Raw genomic sequence first — 24,254 nt, 5'->3', positions numbered from 1 at the left:
CATACTGTGAACGAGGACAAATGGGAGAGAGTGTGACGATGCAAGAATTAGATCGTCAATGTTTATTATTGACGTCATATTAATTCTTCCGCTAATTAGACGTAATTATAAACAATTGATGGAACTTATGCTTGTTAGCGAGTGAAGATAATGAGAAATTGTAAATGTTTATTATTACATATATACGTATATCAATTTTTGTTCCAATTGATAGTAGCTCAGGTTTATAATGTAATTTAGCGAATGCAGTATATGATCGTAAATATTTGTTAATTTTTTCATATTATATCTTAATTGATAATATTCGCGGGAGATCGGTAAAATTTAAGTTAATAATGATTCATGAATTAACTGCCCTTGAATATTGTAGTTTCATTATGGTATATATAACATATGATAGCGGAAGTGAAATAGGACTGCGACTGTTCAAACAGAACAGAATCGTGTTATTTATCAAGATAGTTTGTACATTATAATTCGCTGCGCAGGTAGAACAACGCAATACCTGATCCGACAACTGGAATACCATTTAAATAACGTTATTAGGACTACGATTTAGAAATATTATTAAACTAATATATGAAACTATACTTAAAAAGTATTGCACCGTGTCCCTCTTGCCAAATATCAAAGAATTTTGTAACTATTTTTATTAAACGTGATAGATTTTGAATCGAATTCATATCCATCGAATATCCATAAAAGACATCAACCGTGACGTTGTAAAATACGACCTTCTCGTTCAGAAAAGTCCCGATGCTCGTGGCAAATGACCGGCGTGCCACAATGAAAACCGCGTGTCTCTTCTAAGCGTGAACAATGAACGAAATATCGGCCGATATACCAGCGATGGCCGTGTGGCCTTCGAATCCGATTGATTCCTCCAACGAATATCTATCCTGACGTGTGCGTGACGAGTATAACGCGATCGGAACGAGTGGGACGAAAGATCTTCCGCATGGAAATGAATCGGGATCGAGGCCGAAGTGGCTCTCGTTCATCGACAGACAGCCGCATAGCCTGGGTAATAATTCTGAAAAATTGTTCCGTTCTCTGAGCTCAGTCTGAGATTTTAACGCATAAATCGCCCTCGTTTCTGAATTCCACGTGATATATCGGTGTTTGCAAGTATTCCCTAAGAGGCATTAGGATCGTATATTCTCCAAGTATTGATACAGAATAGCTTTCGCGTTCTAGATTGCTTGATGTACTTTACAATATATATGTACTTTCCTTTTTAATGTCTATCGTACCATTGATTTTACGTTTCGTGTCTTAAACGAATTTCTTAAGCCTTGTTTAAGTCGTGTCTAGCGAATTAAAGTAACAGGATTTCATGTTTGTGTTCATTCAAGTTTAGTTAATACTGAATAATTTTTCTCTTTTCTGTTGCCTATGATTTAAGATATATATTTATTCTTTCATTTTTTTAGAGTCTATGGTGTCTTTGATTCTATACTTCATATCTTAATCGAATTCTCGAAGTTAATAAATTAAACTTCAGATGCAATGAAGAACAAATGGATTCTAATGGAAAACTCCACGTCATATCCAATATGGTATATGCTAAATATTAATACGAATTAGACAATCAATACCGATATTCACAGAAATAGCAATAAATCTACATTATTCGGTAATTATTATTTTATTCAAGTTATAGTTGCAAGAATCGCAGTTCTACTCGAAGTTTAAGAGTAGAGAATATTTCAAGTTAAATAAAATTGTATAAAGTGATTTCAAATAACTCGAATATAGATAAATTAGCTATTCTAAATATTTGTTCTTAGATATTACATATTAAATTAAATATAAATGTTCTTAAATATTTTTTCAGCTTTTATCGGCAGACTCATAGTCTAATTTTTTAAAATGGCATTTCAAGCTCGATCGATCTCGCCGAAGTTTTATCAAAACCCGCGGTCCACACCTAATCATTTTCCAATCAATAAACGTTCCTGCTGCCTAAGCGACTACCGCAAGAAAGTTCGTTAAAGTCTTTAAAAAAGTCGCATTAATGTTGGAGTTAAGACCCTGCATAACTAACCGCCGCGCCAAACGTGAAATTAGTTTCATCTTCGTTATGCAATGACCAAACTTAACAGCCTGCCAACTTATCTGCGTTTTAAATCAATCGAACATTTTTTCTATCTTCTGCTGCACCAATGAAAGAAATATCATTAATATATATATGGGATGTTAAAAAAGTGGGTGATATATACATAATGTGAATTCAGAAGTTAAGTTTACAGTTCATTGATCTACATATCTATTAATGTATTCTAGAATAAAATTAGATTCTTCATAACTTGGAAAGATGAGGTTCAAACGACTTTCCAAATATCTCGTTCTAATACCTTGACTCGCATCTTATAAATATCGTCCACTTCTTTTTAACATCCTGTATAATATTTTCATTGATTCTATGGATCGATACCGTATTGCAATCACCATTCGATACATCGCTATGGCGTTCAAATAGGAAAATCATGGAACAATACCTACGTGCCAGGCAATTTTATGATCGCACCATTCAATTTCCTCGGTTGTATCGAATCGAATAGGAATGGGATACGACGCGTTTGATAAGAAGCTTCTAGGTAGCTCTCGGGCATAATTGGAACATTGGGCGTAGCACAGCTGGCTAACTATGCATAACGTTAGTATTCCGCAAGTCGCAATCGTCAATGGTTGGATCCAATTTAATGTTCTGCTCGCTCCTTGGATTTCAGATCTGGACACGATGTTATATGGATACACGAACAACATATATGTGCTGGACCACACTCCTGAATCGCTGCCGGTGAGTACGATTCCGAACAAGCCAGTTAGTCACGGCTGTTACTGCCCGCCCTGCTCCACCCTTCTGTTCGCTCGTTTAAGTCGATTGCACGGATCATAATTGCATGCCACGGTCACCAAAATTAATATGATTGTTAAACTTATACAATGACCACCATTTTAAATTGAAACTAGAACTAGTTAGAGGAAGCATAACCAATTGATGGATTAAGTAAAAATGACTTTGAATATGAAGATCATAAGGGAGAGGCGTGTTAAGCCGCATTTTTTATTTTTCATATGAGGACTGTACGGTAAATAAATTTACTTCTGTTGATGTTTTAATTTTTATCTTATTTACTTTTTTACTGTACTTTTAGAATTTTTTTATATTTCAAGTCAATTACATAACAAATTCACATCGAGAATAATTTCATGTTCCTCGAATCAAAGTCAGTGAAAGTATGAAAAGTGCAAATTTATAAAATTATTAGATCGAAGTACGAATATTTTATTCGACTTAAACGAGTTATCGAGGATTATAGAAGTTGTTCCTTGAGTTTAATGATACAAACGGCGATAGTTCCTACGACACAATAGCAAGAACAATATAGCTTGTCTTCGATTCGCGTTCGTCACGATCAGAAAATAATCAGACACCGACCGATTCGATGCGAATTTAATTAAATTCAACGATGGTGTATCGTTCGACTTTGTTTCCAATTAAAACTCGCAGTTGCGTATTTTGATTAACAGTAAAATTTAATAATGAACACGTGTACACGAAAGAGGTAACCGGGAATTTCTCGGGACAATTCCCCGGGACGCGTAAATTTCGTGGATAAATTGAATCGATACGTGTTGTCGCAATAACAAGGTGCGAACTCCACTGGAACTGAAACAAGCATATACCACGTGCACCACATGCATTCCAATTTTTGAATGAATTGCTGTCATCTTCCTAGCACTAACTAACGAAGCAAGAGGGAAGAAAAACGAATTTTCATTAGTTTGGAGACATGTGAGATATCGTTTTCTCAAATAAAATTTTGGCAGCATACATGTACACTCTTATTTATATGTATTAGAAAGATACTCAAAAAGAATTTAAGAAAACTTAAAGAACCAATATAAAATTATCAAAATGTTTAAAAATGATCTCATTTCTAAAGTTAGACTATACATATTTAATATTATAATAATAATCTCGTTAATCTGTCACGTCTCTGGACCATTATTTTGGTCAATTTTTACATCCACGTTATATATTATTACATTTATTAAAAAATCGAAAAACACAAAGATTTTTTTATTAATAATCGTATTAGCATCATAAGTTCCTTTTTAATGTGATTAATATCAATCGACAATAAAATCAAATTTGATTGATAATATTTAGCTATAAATATAAACTTCGCAAAATATTTCACATCCGTAGTCAAAAAATGGCGAAACGTTGCGGAAGCTTATAGAAAGCGCAGACTCGTAAAAAGTGTACTGGCAATAAAAATGGGCACGTGTCAGTTTCATGCGCAGCTCGGTTCACGTAACGCGATCTATTTTACCTTTCGAATTAATCATTGGTTAAACCATGTATGGTATGTGCATATCATTGTCCTTCGAACGAACCACTCCACTCAATTATCCACAACGTAACGGGCTACGAAGAATAGGGAAATCGTAGAAACGAAATGCGTCCGTCTATATGAATTAAGTTAATTAGTCGTCGAACAAATGAAGCCTGTTCATTAACAGTAAGTCAGTTTTGGTTTCTGACGCAAAGGTAGGGTTACAAGTTGAATTAATGGATCGAGTAGTGCATACATCCGCAGTCAAAAGCCAGTTGCTGCGTTTACTTTAAAACTGGAGACAGTTAAAAAGCAAAGTACGTCAATTAATATTTTGCATGTCAAAAAAAAATAGTTAACGTATCAAATACTATTGTATTAAAATTTTTGTCATAAAATTCATATAATATTTAAAGTTCATAATTGAATACTAAATTTTTTAAATTAATTTACTCTAAATATTAAAAGATGCTAGTGTATTAAAATTTATACTATAAAATCCATGACTCTTTTTCTAATTTCTAATTTACGTTAAATATTAAAATTTTATCAAGAGTGAAACGTGTCCTAAGACATTCATTCTTCGAAAATTCATCAGAAATCGCAGTAGAATAATTTGTCTGGTGGTGATTTTTATGAGAAAAATTTAAATTTTTTGTCGGAATTTAGGTAACCCATCAAAGGGTACTGTTACCAGGGACGCAATTAGGGGTAGAAAATTGATAGAAGATCTTTATTAGAAGCCACGTGCGACCGAAATTAGCTAGAAGGGTCGGTAGTCTGTAATCGTGGCATTGTCTCTTTTTGCTGGATCTATCGTCGCTGAAGACGGAACAAAAGCGATCAGAAAGCTTTATTCTTGCCTTATCGTTGTCTTCATTAACCGTCCGTGGTTTGTCGCTCATTTCGCCACGATATTTGTCGGCATCTTTATGCAAAGGTAGTTTACAACATACTTCAATCTAGCCGGCGACATACCGTGTGTATCATATGAAGGAATTCATGTTATCTCTATCAGTCAGTATCGAAAAACGAATCGAAGAAATCGATAACCATAAAATTGAGGATTAATATTACAAACAGTAACATTATGCATAATTTTTATGTAATATATTTCAACTGCCCGTCATTAGGTTCCTATCTTCCTACACTAATGAAAGCTTTTTTTCTCTGTTTACAATAAATAATAATGATAATAATTACTTCTATACGAACAAGAAAAATGAATACTCCACAATCAGGACCATTGGCATCTTGAAATTTCAATTCCTGAGAAATTATTTTTGATTTAGAATTCGATTTTGTATGAACCGATGCTTTCTTACGTGTTTTAATGGAAACTACGTACTTTCAAAGTTCGTCACAATTTCATGAAATAATTGATATAAATTATATTTTCATTCACATATATTCATCGATGAGTAAAGATATACGTGTAAGTAGGTACATATACCGTCAGAAATTGGGAGAGCTGGTGTGCTCGTCTATTTGCGTGTATATTGGCTATCCGTGTACACGATGTTTCGTGTACCGTGTACACAAGACTGAATGTAATTTGCAGGAATCTCGCAGGAGGTGGGGTCTGGATCCCGCGCGGTGACATAGGACATTGAATTTCCGGCATCTCGCCGTGGTGTATTGAATCGATCAATCAGTCACATTCACGTTAATTAGCTTGTAGCATAAAGTGTTTATCGTGTCGTTTAATCCAGGTAGGGCGTTTATATTTCGCGCGGCGACGCCTTGCGTCGTATAAATTCATTTCTAGGTAATTACGCTGGCTGGTTTGACGTCCGAAAAATATTTTACCTGCAGTCGAGAAATTAACGCCAAAAGCCTGTAAAGGTTATTTATTCCATTGTTCCGTGTCTTGGTATATTACGATATTTAAAAGAGATTGCTGGTTGCTTGCCAATTTCCTCGTGTCAACACTTTGTTCAAGTACTTGCACAATAACATACACATCTGTTTTAGTGGTTTTATAATGACAAATGAATATTCTTGTAGCAAACGTTTTCACGTGCTATTGTATAGAAACAAACTTTATAGTATTATCTATTTATGGCTTCCCTTAATTATAATTTTTTTGAAAATGTTAAAATAAGTACAATTTGGAAATGTTAAGATATAATGAAATAGTATTTGATCTATGCCTGAGCGACGTCCTAATTGTTATAAAATAGAGATCACTTTCAATAAATTAGGACAGAAATTATTAGGAAGAAATTCATCGATGAAAATTATTTTTATGAAAGATGGAATGGAGAATAATAAAATTAGAAAAATGATTGAAGAATTATTCTTGTAGAGATAACAGAGAATCTCTTGAAATAAAAATTACTTTAAACTATTTAATCTATATCTTTTGTGCCAGTTATTATTTCTGAACATGAGTGTTCTCCATTCCTAGTTTCCGTTTGCCAGGTGGTTTAAGACATTCGTACAGTACAGTTTTAATTCTGTTAAAAAGATCGAAGGAAAAATATTTTTATATCCAGTTAAAAAATTAACGGAAGAGAATGAAACGGCTTAATGTTTATCGTGTTATCAATAGCGGGGATCGTTGGGAATATTTACAGAAAGACTTTTACAAACATGAAACCCTATTGACAGTGTTCACTGGCGTATAGAGAAACTTTTGCCATCGGAAAGCTGCAGCTGGAAACTTGGCGGAAGTAAGTTCATTCCGGAATACGCGTCTTGATAAACATCTTGGCGCAGTTAGGTAACGTTATAGAAACGAGTCAACGTCGGACTTCACGATCGTGCCTTGAGTAAAAGAGGCCGTTAAATCGTCTTATTTCTCTGAAAGAAAAAGGAAGACACGAAGAAACGTTCGACATCGTCAACCTGGAAGAAACGTGCACCCCCTTTTCGACGTTTCAAGGCGGGAAACCATACGGAAATCTCGATCCACGATGGCGTTTAAACGTCACGTAATCTGATCTTTCTGTCGATCTGATCGAAACGAAACGTTATAGCGTTTTACTGGTGGAATATCTGATTTTACGCGTGAACACGAAACTTCCATCAAACGTTCTAGTGAATTTCAAGGTGTTCGATCGCAATTCCGGCCGCGTAGATCACGCTACAGGAATTCCGTGGAAAAAGGAGCCGGGTGGCGTTAACTTGTCCTTTCCAGCGAGCTATTTATCAGCGTCGAAGGACTGGAGGAAAGTTCGCGTGCACGTTTCGAGGAAATACGAGACGAGGAGCCTGGATATGTCTCCCCGGGGAATATCGTTGGAGTCTCTGTCTGGCCAGGCACATGGTGTAGGTACATCGAATCAGCTTTCTACTTGTTATCTCCCGGCATTTGATCTCTTTGCCATTTCCTGTTCACTCTTTTGTCCCTGGATTCTGGAGACGACGTTTCCTTCGGGGCTTCCTTAGTCGCGGTAGAAATAAAGATTCGGTCAATTGGTCGAAGAGGAGAAAGGTCCCTTTCATCGGATGATACAATCCCCTGACATGGCCATTTTACGCTGTTTCTCTCATTCAACGACTATTGCCTCCTTAATTTTTCTGTCTGATTAAATTTTCTGGATTTCTATGTTAGTTACTTAGGATGAATTGCTTCGTTATTGAGTGAAATCAATGGTCTTGAACAAGTCTTCAACAAATCCTCAGAAACTAGACTGAGCAACTTCGTAAATTGGAAAATAGAAGAAAGCAATATCACGATTTTTTAACATTTTTAAAAATTTATCATTTTTGTACCGTATTTTGGCAATAATTAAATCTTATGAGAGTTGTTATCGTATATAGGGAAATTAAACACTAATCATGTAGCCATATAGTAAAATCAAGAAATTTAGGAAAAATGGAGTTGATTAGTTTAGTTCAGTTCGAAGAAGCTCAAGTGTTACGCTGCTTCGTTAAATTTTTTTTATTTTTCCATATTATTAAGTGACTTGAGAGGAATTTTATTATTAAACGAAGGAAATACGTCTTTGTCAAGGAATGTGTCTTCGTTAAATGAATTTTTAATTAAAAGCTTGACATGGACAGTCTTTGCTGATAGTCGAACGATTTAATCTCACGAATATTCTAAGATCTTTTTCAAGAATATAGAAGGACAGCTCGGTGTCAGAATTTTTTTCAAGTTCGTAAAGTTTCGTTATCCCTGGCACCATACAAACTGCCACTTTTCGTACACGTCTTTCCCTCGCGATGTATTTTCAAGAGCTTCAACTCTAATCGAGTCTGCTCCCCAACGTCGTGGAATCGCGCTTATAAAACTTAAATGTACGGCGAGTTCGCCCCAGGACGACTTAAACTTTGACCAGCCAGCCAAATATTAACTCTTTGCACCGCAGGCTAAAGAAGAATTCCGCTCCTCCATCTTGATGAAGAGAAACTTTCCGCCGGAGTCATTGTTAGGATTCCAAATACCATAAGCAATCTTATACATCTAAGTTGAAGTTTACGGAAATTTTCAGTGCAAAAATCTTTTAATCAAGGATTATCGCTATGAAATAATAAAATCAATTATTCTACGTGAACTTAGAGATACAGAATAGATCGTGGAACTTAAATTTACATTCTGTGTCCTTTGATGTAGAAAGCAAGTGAAAGTAATAAGTCGATTAGTACTTCAACGCCTCTTCGTAATGAGTTAAGCTTCATTTAGATCAGTCAAGTCGTTCCAAATCACCTGAACTCAAGCAACTTCCAGGTCATTTGAGCTCAAACGACTTCATGGTAAATAACTTGTCTAATGAGAGCAAACCTGAAAGCTTGAAACAATATTTCAAATCGAATAAATGACTAATAGAATCCAAGTTGCTCAAATTCCAATATCTATACCTATATACCTCCTTCTCTATTCGAAAATTTCATAAACCTTTTCTTTTCTAGTTTACGTAGGTAAATGCTTTGCGACATAATCAATTAAATATGAATTTAGGTATAAGCGTAAATAATGTTTGATAGTACTATATGTATCAGACTATATCAGAGTGTTACGTATCTCAGAAAAAATTTACGTCTTCTCTAAGATCCCTCTCATCATTGCTATACATTACAGCCTTCATTCGATTTCAATTAAAGACGAAAATTTATACTGTTCGAGCTTAGTTTTTGCTCTAAAAAGGATACGTACGGGTAGGCTTAGAAAAGTAAATATCCGACGCAATTGGGTTAATTCCTTCGCAAAATATCTGCTAAAATTCTACGAGAAATCGACACGAGATCACCGAAAACTTCTTAACCGTTGAATTGCTTTTACGATTCCTCGATTCTTTCACAAGCAAACAGCGGCGAATGCATTAAAACCCTTTCGTGGAGAAGCAGCGGAATCGTTTCCAACGAAGATTCTACGCTGGTGAACCAAGCTCTAAAAGCGCATCCTCCTTTTCACGAACGTTTATGGTTGGTAATAGTTGGAAAGTCTCGTACCCCCGGGGCGAAAAGCCTTTTAACCGACGTGTATTTTCCATGCCCTCTTCGATTGCACGATTCCGTTGAGATTTCGCGATTCCGCGAGAGATGATCGCATCTCAAACCTCATATCAACACGATGGCGTAATTGCATATGATGGATTCGTATAGAAATTGTTGTGTGTAATTAGCTGTTTAATGATGTAACATTCAGATGAATTTGCATTCGATTAATTAGCAGTCGGTTATTGATTGCTTTTCTTTTTTGCATTAATGAAGATCTCTCGTTAGCAGAGCGAATTATCTGATTTTGAATACTATTCACATTACGATGTTATCAAAATATTATATTATTCGTGAAAATATACGTTCATATATACAAGGTTGTATACAAATTTTTCAAGTATGTTAGAACTCCATTTATCTGAACTCCATTTATTCGAACGGAATTTTATTTAATCCTCTATCAACTGAGCTTTCGCTGCATGAATCCACTTATCTGAATGTGAGCTCTTACTATGTGAACGAGAAATAATAGGTAGTGAAGAAAATTGGCGAAGTCCTCTTATATGAACTTCCATTATACATATAACTATTCAGATAAATGGAGTTTTGCTGTTAACTGAATATACCTGAATTTTTGTACATTTAATTAAAGCGACTTTCATCTAATTTAACGCAAGATTATATAATTTCGTTATTTTGTGTATTGTTCGCCGAAATAAAATTTTATATGCTGTTGCGAATTCTCAACTAAATAGCGATCGGTCAGGGTCAACCGATCGATTGATATCGCGAACTTTCAATGAGCTAACACACAAGGTAGAGGTGAATTTACACTCCTAGTATATCGAATATATCGAGTGTTAGTATCGTTTGATACATTATTTGCATTTTCAGTATACACGAAGAGTTTGACGTTCTGATCACGACGGTTGTACGATCTTGTTGAGACTGAATATGATGGAATCTCAAACGAATGGTACGACACTCTGATGAAGACTGTCCTAGGATGTAGCTGTTCCCTCCACCAGCAGTTCCGTCTCGTCCGTACATCCTGACTTTCCGTCCGTGGGTTTTCTTTGGTTTACCTGTATCGGAGGTGCATATCCTTTGATATTGTCATTTATTTACCTATGCCCCAACCCATCGGCACTTAAGGTATTTTTTAGTCTATTGATGATGATCGCATCATAAGGTTTACAGCTCAGGGAGGCAGACACTTCGGACTTTCCCAAAAAAAGGAGATGTGCTGTCCGAGTCAAACTGACGGCCACTCCAAATCTCGAACATATGCATCACCCTAGTCACATTATTTTATCATTCTTAATAAATTTTTCCTATTTATTGGAATGTAAAATTTCATCAATTTTATATTATTATCTTTTATTTCGAAATTTTCTGGAAATCGTAAGAAATTTCCATGAAACGAAAAAGGAGCAGTACTTTTAGCTTAGGTGAGTAATATTTTCATGAGTCACTGAATTTTCCTAACAGGTCATTCAAATTACCGCGACGCATAGAAGTACCACCGCGTCTTCCTCGACGAATTCCTTCGCACATGAGGTCAGGATCATTCCAATTATTTTCTTCCAGCGAAACGGCTCCTGCATTCGCGTTGTAGTACCGTGACTCACGATCGTTTGTACAGTGCCGCGTTGCAGCAACCAGGAGGTGGATTTTTAATGATCTGCCGTCGATAATTAAGCACGCTTGCCTCTCGTCGCAAAATTCCAATCAACCAGCCTGCACGTTTATCGAGAACAAAAACTTGAACTCTGCAAGGTGTTACCACGGTTTTCACCGTGTTATAAACCGCGAGTCGAATTTTTTGATGCCGTTCTTTGCGCAGAAAATTGCACAGATTCCTTTCATTTGGTGTCAAAACGGTTTAAAGTGGCTGTAATTTCTAATTTCAATGGAAGCTCGAGGTGGAAATTAGTGGAAGAATTACGCGAGCACCTTTGGACCGACGCTAATTAACGAATTGAACAAAAGCCGGGGCTCACGTTACCCTTTCTTGAGCTGACTTACCGTAGCTGCTTTATATTTCACAGCTGATTTTCCTTAAGTAACAACCATCGAATCCATTACGTGTAAAAATTTTCACGATAGAAGAAAAAGTATAACATCACACATGAATATTTAAGAAAAAAAAATAAGAATTCTGTCATCTTAAAAACTGTGAAAAAAATTCTTATGAACATTTAAAGTATTAATATTACGTTAATAACAAAATTAGGAGAAAATTCAATTATTAACGATTCATATATCCAGAACAAATCTTTCCTCATACGTCTCTCTCTTACAACTCTGTACTATTTCCTTCTGGACATTCACCTTCTTTTATTAACTCTATTGCTGATCTAAATGTATTCGACCGTTCGCGGAGAGACGCGATCGCGAAGGAGCACGCCAACGAGAGTCGTAAATTCCCGTTACGATTTGATAATCAACGCCACGAATTAGTCGATCCCCTATTTCGATTATGATAATACAGGTGGTTGAACTGATGATAACACTTGGTTAACAAATTAAAACATGCACTTTATTCCAACAACTTTGTAGATATAAATAGTTGCGCGTGGTGCGTGTAGATGTATTCTTAGCGAAGTGTAAATAGTACGGAAAACCATTCAAGAGATGGTGACTGATCTAAGCACGAAAAACCAATCAAGACATTGATTGGTCAACGAATGAAAAACCAAAGAAGTTCGGTGACGATGTTGTTGCGGAGGAAAGCTATTGATGGGTGTGTCTAACGCACGGGACCATCGGATTCGTTGATGGCAATTTTGACCAGGAAAGTGAGGGTAACGGTCATTGCTTCTAATTGGACAAGAAAAAAGCTGTTGGGTAAGGGTGAGTGTTGGTCGCTCCCAATCAAAGCTTGGCATTGTGGGTGGCATTGTGCCTAGAAAAACCGTTTTCCCATGTTTTCTCGGAATGGACAATAGATCTAAAGAATACTTCAACTAAAAACATATTTTTTTGGTCTCAAGGACCTTAACTGTGAAAATGCGAAGATTTATGATAGGATTTTAAGATTATTGAGGGTCCGCAATAAAAGTGTTTAGATATCTGAAAGCCATCTTGGACGCGGTATGGGTCCTGGTTTGTATAGAGTCACCGGACGTAACAAAATGATTCGTCATTATCCTTTTCCGATCACACGACTCGGGAAATATGCTCAGCAAGGAAAGCCTTAGGCTTCCTGGTAAGATTTTCTACGGGCCAAACACCACGACACAACGTAAAACAGTGCAACGATGCAAACGGGCAAAATCAGAAATTTAAAATATCTCCCACATTTTTCTAATTTCTTAAAGAAATATCTTTCAAGAAGGGAGTATCTTTGGTACATTTTCTCGTAAAACTAATCGCCTCGAACCGTCCGATCCGTCAAAGAATTCAAAAGGACAAGAATACTCACGGAGAGCTTGTCACATTCCTCTTTGATAATCCACCGGAGAGGCAGAGAATTTCTTTCGGGCGCTTCTTTCTCCCAGTGTCGGGTAGAAAAAAGGGGAAAAGGGACACGGAACTTTCGGCGTGACGACGCTCGTCGTGGCATCGTTAGAAAAATCCCTTTCGCCCGTGGGGCGTGTTCGCGGGTGGAAAAGTCTCAAAGAGTTTCTTGCCAATATGAAACGAACGAGACAGCAGAAAAGAGGAGGAGGTACTTGCGGGTACGTCTTACCTCGTTAAGAGAATAATGCCCTTCCGGGGCAACCGAACAACTTCCATCGTGGTAGACTAACGAGAGTCAACGATGCAGACGAGCAAAAAGGAGCACGACCACCCTTAACAAAAGCCAATCAACCCCTTCGAGTTTATTGATGCGACCCTTTGAAGTTAAGAATGCTCAACAATGATTAAGGATTTTGTCAAGGCTTTAGTGAACGACCAATTTACTTGTTTAACTGCTTACTTAAACGGTTCAGATTAAACGGTTGTAAGAAATCAGGTAAAATAAATCAACAAATAGTTGTAAAAAGATATTTATTTTATACTTGGTTCAATATAAATAAATGTACAGGGAAAAATATTACGAGTAAGATTTTAGAAATAAAATAGTGTAACAATACTTAAAAAATTTTGGATCAAAGGAGTTTGACGAAAATCATATTTCGGTTTCGTTAAGATACAATATTAATATTCTCAAAATTACCTACATGTTCTTAACGACTCCAAAAGAAAGAAGATTGAGATACAGTATTTTTGTGAAAAAAAAAATGGTGATGTAAGGCACGAAACTTTCATACAAACGATATTTATTTTATACGCGCTTCGATGCAGAAATATATAGAAAGAAGGATAATGTGAATAAAATTTTGAAGAGATAAAATAGTAGTATATTCGAAATTTATGTTGGAAACATGAAACGTATATGTAGATGCATATAGAAATTCCGATATATCTTGGTATCGAAAAGTACTTTTCTGTGTCCCTACTCGTAACTACGACAATAAACGCGCCGGAGTACATGGGCGACTTTATATGAGAAAATAATGCTTCAGGAGAAAAATTGCCCTGCAGAAAATTTTTATTCTTCACGAATTTATTCACGATCTCATATATACACATTTCCTATGCTGATGTGGTTACTGTGGTTATAAAACTTCTAAAAAGATTCTTTGAAAATTCATGACTCTTCTATCGTCTTAAAATCAACTTTCATATCTTCAATGATTAGAATATTTCATTTATAGGACTAACTGATAATATTTGGCTGCAGGACATGGACATGCTGCAACTGTTCGCCTCGCCGGCGGGACGAGCGTTGCTCACCAGTGACAATCGGCGGAGAGGATCGACGTCGACCTCCTCCTTGTCTCGAGAGTCCTCTTCGAGGCTGAAGAGAGGCAGAAGACCATCGGGTACAGTCAGTGCGCCGACCACGCCACCAAGGCAACGGAAATCGAGCGCAGAACTGTACAAAGAAGCTGTTGAGATTCTTGGTCTTACCTGTTCGTTGACCGATAGCTGCCCATGCATCGATTGTCAGGTAAATAAACATATGTCCTACATGTTTTTACTATAATAAAATGTGTATCCGTAACGTGACAAAGTTATGAAATTTACAAATCAAACAATAACAATTATCTCGTATGTGGAGATCAGAAAATTTTATAGAACTTTTTTTTTAAGGAATCCAACTTTACTTAATTTTTAATTTCCATAGATGTGATTATAATGAGGTATCATTTTAGTTATAATGATAAAAATTATACTGTTTGATTAAAGCATTTATGTCAAGATTACATATATCTCCTAAAGTACATTTAGACAGTAATAAAATATTTTAACGCTGAACTAATGTTCGTACGTGCTCCATTACAGCGGTCAGTTTTAGGATTACTATAACACCCTTTCGTAATAAAAGTGATACTCCAAATTGCTATATAAATTCGACGATATTTTTCCATTGTACATGAATTTATATTTCTTTAACCTTTTCAGGATTAACTTCTTTCATAGTCACAAAAAAATGTCTTTTGTATTAATAGTTAATAATAGGAAAATATCCTCTTGTAGAGCTTTGTAAAAAAGATACAATGCACTAAAATTTGAGACCGGTTTCGCTGGAAATAGATACATTTATTGTTTAGTTAGGTAACATCTTATCAAAGTACGATATATCACGTAATGTAGAAAGTGAAAGGAAAAAATGAAAACGCAAAAATTTCCTTTAATTTGTTACAAGTTATTATTCGTTTTATTCGTTAATATAAAAATTTGTATAATGTGATGGTATCTCTTCAAGTACAAAAATTCCAAATAAAAGTTCATTTTCCTCTAATTCTTTTTACGAAGTGGTGGAAATTACAACGCGTAATTGCATCCATTCACGAACTCACTCACGCGACGCGTGCAATTAGCGCGAGTCAGAGAATATAATCTTGGAAATTAAGAGGATATTGTCTCGATTTTCGAACTAATTGCTTAAAGCTCCCGCTGTACCAATAATAGCCGAGGCGAGGCGGTTCCCATTGATTAGCCATTTTCTCGACCAAACGCGTAAATATTTCTTTGCCCCAGTTTTCCGCTTGCGCGACCGCGATCAGCTGGTGTTCTCGTTTCGGAAAGCCAATGAAAGAAAATGCAACGTGGAAATTTGGCGTCTGAATTTAATTAAAAATTTTATTGCGTATCGGTTAACCTACTACAATTTTCATTCCACCGGAAATTTCGCAAGGTGTGCGAGCTTGTTTATGGAATCTCGGAATAACTAACGAGAGAAATTTCATCCTCTATTTTTACTCGCGATAGAATATACATATGCGGAGACGTTAATGAGACTGTTAGCTTTTTTTTTAGTTCGCGTATTTCTCAGCTCGTGACAAAGCGAACTGTGTATTTTCGAGCATTTACGGTCAGAGAATTTTCACATTGAGTTTGCTTTCCAAGGCCGACGCTGGTTGGCATTGAACTTGCAAGGTTAAATATTTTCTTTTGCGTGCACCTCCGAGGCTAGACCCTTCGACCTTTTAATGGTTAGCTTAACTACACAGCTAAAGCCCCTTCGGTTAGAGAGCTTAATGTCGGAAAGCTCGCCACCTTGAATTACTCGATAACGAAAAGCTTTGAACTTATAGGCTAAAAGTTGAAAAAACTTTGACCTGGGAAATTGAATGTCGCGAAGATCGAACCTCGGAAATTTAACGTCGAAGAGCTTTAGCCTCGGAAATTTAATGACAAGAAGCTTTGACCTCGGAAGTTCAATACAGTAGAAGATTTATTATCCAAGCATATCCTATCTAAGCGATAATATTCAATGTTTCAGATAATATTTAACAATCCAATAAATTATCATTTCTTATGCGAACGATTTGTGATTATCTATATTTTAGGTTTATTAAGTAACGTTGTCCAAGAAATTCGGTTATTCTGTTTGTAACTAATTAATGTGAATAATAAGGATCACGTTGTACTAAAAATTTCTCACCGCCAGAGTTCACGCTCTTCGATTCTTTATTTCTTTTACAAATTACTCTGTCACTTGCAAACACACATTTTCCAACTAAATTCAAAGAACATAATCCACTAAAAAATATCAACTTTTATATCACGATGAAACATTATTCGTCTCTTTTTCAGAGTAATTATTTCGACTGCGAGGAAGATTTCGGCGATGCGAGAACGGAATTGGCTGCAGGCACGCCCATCCTGCTGGACCACGCTTTGTCACATCCATTGACGTGTTCCATACAGTAGCAGCTGAATATCGCGTTTCGAGTACGACTTTACATCCGCCTGTTCTGCCATCTGACGAAACGGAAATCATCGAGGTGTCGAGGATCCATCGGGAACGCTGAATTCAGAGCAAAGTGGGAACGCGTGTACTTGAACGTGTACAGCGTGTACGTTTAACGCCTGTACTTTGATCTCTGAAAACTCTCAAACCGAGAAGATCGCGTGAATTAGAAAATAGAAACGAGTATATAAAGAGCTGAATCTTAAATGCTGGTTTTTCGATAATTTCGTTAAATAATTTCGTAAAAGGAAAATGAAAAACTTCCAACGCGCCGAAAATCTGCACCAAGGTCTTGATTCTCATCGACATGCTTCTGAAAATGTTCACGCGTCTACTTCCAACGTCTGATATTGCGTTCATTAAGTTCTTCGGCGATATAATAGATTGTAATCGATTGTATGTATGTACGTGTACAGGAAACGCTAACGTTATATTATATTATATGGTGAAACAACGTGTTAATAACCCTAAGATTTTGTATGTTTCAATTGCGTTCAATCGTAAAATCGTTAAGAATTTACTTGCTAGTAACAGACACGAAGTTTCGATCGTACTTAACACAAGCGAAGAGCAGGGGTTTCCGACTTGAAAAACGCGATCTCATGTGATTCATTCGATCATCGTTCTCCTCTCGATGGAACACGATATTAATTATAACGATAATTAAAGAAAAAGAAAAAAAAAGAAAACGAGACACAACCATCGCGAACGATAAATATATAATTTGTGGACAATACATCGTAACGGAATAAGTCACTGCTCCGATTGTTTCTCCTCTTTTTATATGAAACGAAGAAGATAATAACGCAGGCTTACGTTATTACGTATCTAGGAGTATCTATGTACAAAATATGCCCCCTGAATGTACAACAGTTTGCCGGTAATCGCGCCTGGCTGCTAAAAATTGATGGAAACAAATATCGAGATAACAAACATACATACAAAAAAAAAAAAAAAGAGAGATAAATCTAGAAAATCGAAATTCATCGTTTCACGTTTTTATTATTAAATATTTCTATGTATATTGTCATCGATACCGAATAAAAATATCTAACGCGACCTTAAATTTCGAGCAAAAATTTCTGTGCGCGCGTACGGAGGAAAGAGAAATAAAATATATAATGAATGGTATATATCGAAAAAATACAATATGCTCGTCTGGCTCAAATTCGACGAATTTATTTATCGTCGCGAAACGATACACATGCCAAATGATATAAAAAAAAAAAAAATGCGCCAAATTTCTATATTAATTAGCGATAACGATACTAAAAATAAATAATAATAATTAATATTTAATGAACGATAACCCTAATAATAAAATACTAATATTAATAATAAATTTCGATCTAGTCGGAAGGTGTAACGTGATTGAGAAGTTTATTAGGTAATATTTAAATCGTTTGTCGACGTACACGATATATGAGGATTATATATATATATATATGTAATATATAATATATAATATATAAATATATATATATTATACATATATACGAGTATACATACACATTATATTTACTACACATTTTATTATTATACTTATTCGATTAAGTCTAGTAGGGTATATAGGGTTGTTGAACGTTTATGAGCTCGCAAACAAGCCAAACTGAGGAAAAGCTAAAAGATGGCTAAAGAAAAAAATGAAAACCAGAAATAGAAGGAAAAATAATACCAAAGGAAGAAGCGTAACGCGCTGATACTTAGAATTTATATACGTGTAAAGATCGATACGTATGCGTCGAACATATATATATATATCTGTGTGAATAAGTTTTCTGAAACCGATGCTTTTCGTTAAGTGTTCCGCGTTTAAGTTATTTAAACACGTCGACTGCCGTTTGCGATTCTCGCCGATGAGAGAGCATCGTTAATTTTAATGACGTTCAGAAGTTTCTTCTTCAAACTTCGCCGTTCAACTAACAAAATTACGGTTTATTCTGTCTGCCTGTAGTATCGTAAACGTTATTAAAAAACTCACGTCTATTTCGTACAACGTGAGGTGAAACTTTCGGCCGTGTGTAATTACGAATAAAATAACGTAAAGGGTGTTTACAATTTCCTGCCAAGGTTTCGTTCGAAATTTCAATTGTAAAGTAAGAAGAAAAGAGGCAAAGTTTTATTTGCGACAGTCGACGTAACACACGAGAATCATGACTATGTATAAGCGACGTAACGATAAACGAAGCTAGGCCTGAGTTACGTAAAATCGTAGATGGACTGAAAGAAATCAAAAAGAACGAATATATGAAAGGATAGATATTGTAAAAAGGGCTGGTCACTTTCTTGAGTGCTTCTTTATAAGTGAAAGAAGAAAGGAAACAAGAACATGTATTTACATACATATATCTAAATCCGCGTCGAAGATGAGTGAAACTAAATGAGAGAGAAAATCACATTTAAGAATGCAAGTGCCAAATTAAAATTTAATCGTGCGACGCTCGTAAGCTTAGTGATTCGCTATCGAAATCTCTTCTTAAATTATCCGATAGATTACGAGTTAAGGGAAGAAACGACATGACAGGGCTGAATATTCGCAAATTTTACCAAACTTTACAAATCTTTAAACGTGTTAAACGCATCGTGCTCCCTCTTTTAGAGGGAAGGGAAGAGGCATGTCGAATCTTCGATAAAACAAAAATAGATTCAATAAAAAGAAGATGATATATTCGACCATTTTATAAGTAATGTGGTCTTCCTAAGAGTCGAGTTTAGTACAATAGAACTCGCTATGAAAGTTTTATAAAAGGGGAATAGAAAACTTAAAGGAAAGATTGCAAGTAACGCAGGATATATCAAAATCATATTAACATTGCATTGAAGAAGCATTTGAAATTTACTTCATTTTCTTTCACATATAATTATATTATTATATAAACAATATTCTGTGTATGATAATTATCTTTGAGTTAAACGTTATACATTCATATGTTATCCTAACTTTGACGCTGCTCATACACGAAAATTGAAAAAAGAACGTATTGCTTATAAAATGACCTGATATACATTAATCGTAAGAATATCTCAGTGAACTTGAAACAATTTGATCAAGTTTTATACAGCTCCAGCGACGAGTGCTAAGCTTCTACGTGTTTTATTACGTTACCGTAAACGAGGATCAGCTGAAATGAAAAAGTTTCAGCCACGATTGCTTTCTTTTTACAACGAGACAAGCTGTCGTAGAGATGAAAGCCTGTCACATTTTACTGATCCATGATCCCGCTACGTTTGTGGAGAGCTTTCAACTTTTTCATCGCTGCCATTTTTTCGTCGAATTATTTCGTGTATTGTTCACGAACAGAAGAAGACTTTTAAGATAATTTTTCGTTCGTAATACGAGTTCGTTTTGTCTACTCGAAGAAGATAGTTGTAGAGTCACGTTTGTATAATCAGAAATATTATCACGACGTTGTTACGTGTAGATAGAAGGGAATTAAACGATTTTTGATCGACTAGTTACGAACGGAAGAGCGTCGAAGAAATGACAGATTTGTTGTAAGTTTAATCGACAAGTATCGTTACTTGTTAAAGCAGTTAGTAATTCAAAGTTGTTGAGATCTGTTCCACTTTTTTCAAAGTCGTTCTTGTTACTTGAGAAACCTCGCATTTCCGCCTCTCTTCCAGTTGAATTCAAACAGCCAATCGACATTCTGGGTCGTTCGTTTTGCGCGATCGTCGAATTGGTTTTCTCTCATCGACGAAAGTAAAAGAGCAATTAAGCTTTAATCTTTTTCCCAAGGATATTTGAGAGAAATGCGTGAAACCCTTGCAAATGATGTAACGATCTTAAAAATAAAAAGATGGGGGAAAATAATACGTGGCTTCTAATCGTTTTATAGTGATGTAAGCCGTGATTAAGACGAGAATGATTCTTGCAACACGCAGCGGCGTACTCTTGGATATGACTACTATTAAAATACGATAAAATATAAATCATGCTCATTTTATTTGCCACATTCCTTTATTAAATATATAATATAACTTCTTAAGTCTAATACATAGTATAAAATTTGCTTATAACATATTTATAATTCTGTTATAACACACTGGATAGATCTATGAATCTCACTAGTTGCAATTTTTAATACTTTTAACAAGTATCTTTAAAAGATGAACAATTTTTTGACACCATTAGCTGTTTTACCATCGGTTGTTATAGACGCAATTTCCTATGCCAGCAGATAACAACATATTTTATACTTACAAATGATGATACCATCGACCGATGGGATAAACGCAGGAAGTACAAAAATAGAATAACGCTTGGCGTCGCTTAAAATTTATGTCGTGTGCTGGACCGTCTATGCAAAAGTTCTCAAGGACGACTAGATTTGGGCATACGTTAATCGGTTATACTTTCCGCGGAATTGGACGGAAGAAGCAACATCATATTAATTTCTGAGGCAACGGATGTCTCTAGAGATTCTACCTTCTCTATAATAAGCATGATAATACTTATTTTCAAAAACTTATATTCAATAATAAAGGATATAAACGACAGTTGTAAACCAATTTTTAACATTATCATCGTATTATATTAGTATATCTCGTAGCATATAAGATTTCTAAGAATTGATAACGCAATGGAAATAGTAACGCACGAGAGATTTCGCAATGAAAATATGAGGGCGCAAGATCCATTGATACAGGCTCTTTCATATCCTATTTATTATCGTAAATGAGAGGCTGGCTTACATAGAGATGCAATTTTCTCTTTAATGGCTACTGATATCAGAGGTGACAACAGGATTCGCGTTCACATACCTGAATCTTGAGTATCAAATACGGAGAAACGGTAGATATAAAAGTTCTTAGTAATAATGTCGATAAAACAGCAAGACGTCGGTAAATCATAAATGTCACGTCCATTCTATAGTATATCGGTGATATAATCACCATTGAATTATCTGCGATAATTTCTATGTTCGTCATAGGAAATCGCAGAAGGCATAAGAAAAATTCTGATTTTCTGACAGGATGATATTTCAGAACCTGGAATACAAAGCCCGGTCTTTTATTCGCGTGTATCCTATCCTTAGTCAATGATGAATAGTTTTTAGTAGAATTTTACAGATTAGAAAATGTTACCCTTTCCTATTAAAGTAGGAATCTGTAATTTAAATAGTTTCCTATTAAGTCGACGGTCAAGAAGGAATCTTCCTTTTTGAATGATGAGGCAGAGTGTTCTTATATCAATGTACAATTTGTAAGAATCGCACTACACTTAAACTTAAAGTATATTATGGTCTCTTCTCTCATACTACTTAATAATAGCACAAAATTAACTTGTATATACAATGCCAATTTTTACACTGAAATTCATCATGAATATCCTACATTCTATTATATGTCTATCATTCTACAAGAATATAATTACCTACATACGTACCTAATAATCATCTTACAATTCTTATCGAAAAAAATGTTTTAGCCTATAACTACAACAATTTATTTCCTTCCACATATCCATCATATTCTATTTATCTCAAAGCGTATCGGTAAGCATTTTATGCTCAACTCGAAGACCACTCAATCCAATGGAGAGACACCGATAGTAAACGACACTAAAGGCAGGCGGTAAATAGAAGCCAGGATGCAAATTGAATTCGTCGATCGAGCGAGAGGATACTCTTATTTCTTGGAAGTACCGAGTGCGAGTGGTTGAGGAAACGGTGTAGGTGGGTGGATCGGTGTCCTCTTCGTCGTTGTAGAAGGGTGCCTTAGGGAGCACCGCTTATATCGAGTTAGATCCGTTTGAATACCGAGTCGCTCTCGTTGGAAAGGGGGTGGTTGTACAAGATACTGTAGGATCAAAAGTTGATACCCAGTCACCTTCAACGGCTCTAGTCATCCTTATATGATTATCCGTAGACCTGCTGCTCGCAGTTTCTTCCGGTGGGTCGTGAAACAGGGGTTGGACTTTTCTTCCTTTCTTCTCTCACCTCATCTCGATCTTTGTCTATCGCGAAACAGGTTCGATAGTATGCGTAGCACCTCGATGCAGTCGTTCTGCACGATACGTAGAATACCTAAGATCCTTGTCCTCGTATCTCGTGCCATCGAACAGCCATGGATCGAGCAGCCGGCTGGAATGACGTGTAGCACGCATAAAGTATTCCTCGGAGGCAATCCATTTCGAAACTGAGTTACGGCTGCTACGTGGTCCAGGTAGGCGTCGATACGTCCGCGAGGACGTCCGCGAAATTATGCACGGGGACAGAGAGGGCTGGCTGATTCCATTTGAATTTTCCCTGCCGCGGAACATGGTGCTCAGGAACATGGCTCTGATGCAGCGAAAGGATATTTTAGGTATATGGTTTCTTACTTTTGCTGAACTGCTATGTTACATTAAGCTTAAGGGTTGGAATCACGAAGAAACGAACAAATTAAAATTGCAACATTATTGTCTTAGCGAAAATTTGTCGTCTATTGGAACTGATTTATCTTAATGTTAAAAACTCGAGATAATATTTATTTTTAGCGATTTCGGGATTGGAAATATTTGACTGTAGTAATGTTAAGATTAGAAATATCCATTTTTATTGATTTTACAATGCAATAGCTTATTGCTATTTAAGCAGCAAATCTCTTTGCCTATTCTTACTGTAAGACTCACTTAATCAGAGTATAATTTTCATATTACAAAATATAATATTAAATTCGTTGAAACTTCTTTCCTTATTAATAAGTTTCAAAATATTACGTAAGTATTTTTTCAATAAAGATATTTCGTGGCGTTCTATATTTTTCCTTCGCCTTCCGCTTAATTGTTTCAGTTTATTAATCAAAATTGGCCATAAAATTAATAACATTCAAAAAGTGGTACAAGTCCATTTTTATTAAAAAAAAAAAAATTGAGAATATTATTATGAATTTTCAGCTCATTACGAGTATACATAGCGATGTGTCTTAATGTTTGCAGACATACAGATTTTTATGTTTGAAATGTAACCACAGTTTTCTCAAATTAAAAATTATTTTCCCACTGGGCCCCTGAATTGTTTTCACAGCAATTCTTCGTGAATCCCCAGAAATGTATGATTAGTTCTAACGCTCAGTTAGAATCGCGTGTACAGATAGATTAATCACACAAGGACGAAGTTAAATAGTATCGACGTGAAAATATAGAAAAGAGTCCTGAAGACTCTCAAATGGACCGGTTCGATCATCAATGATGCAGTTAAAGGAGATACATGGCGACACAGGCAGTCACGATGCTCGTCCTCAGGGGTCGATTTCGTCCTGGTGAACAGGACATCGTCGAA

The 24,254-nt window shown here is 35.8% G+C and overlaps 1 protein-coding gene across 1 annotated transcript in view; it reads left to right on the top strand.

Moving 5' to 3' along the window:
* Positions 1-20,922, top strand: part of LOC100643339 — a 138,808-nt gene extending 117,886 nt beyond the window's left edge. The window contains exons 5-7 of the mRNA XM_012315328.3: positions 2,733-2,803; positions 14,470-14,739; positions 16,833-20,922. Coding sequence (XP_012170718.1) covers positions 2,733-2,803; positions 14,470-14,739; positions 16,833-16,949 — 458 coding nt within the window. The 3' untranslated portion in view covers positions 16,950-20,922. The remainder of the gene's footprint in view (positions 1-2,732; positions 2,804-14,469; positions 14,740-16,832) is intronic.
* The last annotated feature ends 3,332 nt before the right edge of the window (positions 20,923-24,254 follow it).

Source organism: Bombus terrestris, chromosome 13 (assembly GCF_910591885.1).
Source record: "Bombus terrestris chromosome 13, iyBomTerr1.2, whole genome shotgun sequence".
Classification (NCBI taxonomy): domain Eukaryota; kingdom Metazoa; phylum Arthropoda; class Insecta; order Hymenoptera; family Apidae; genus Bombus; species Bombus terrestris.
This window is presented reverse-complemented; position numbering and strand designations above follow the sequence as displayed.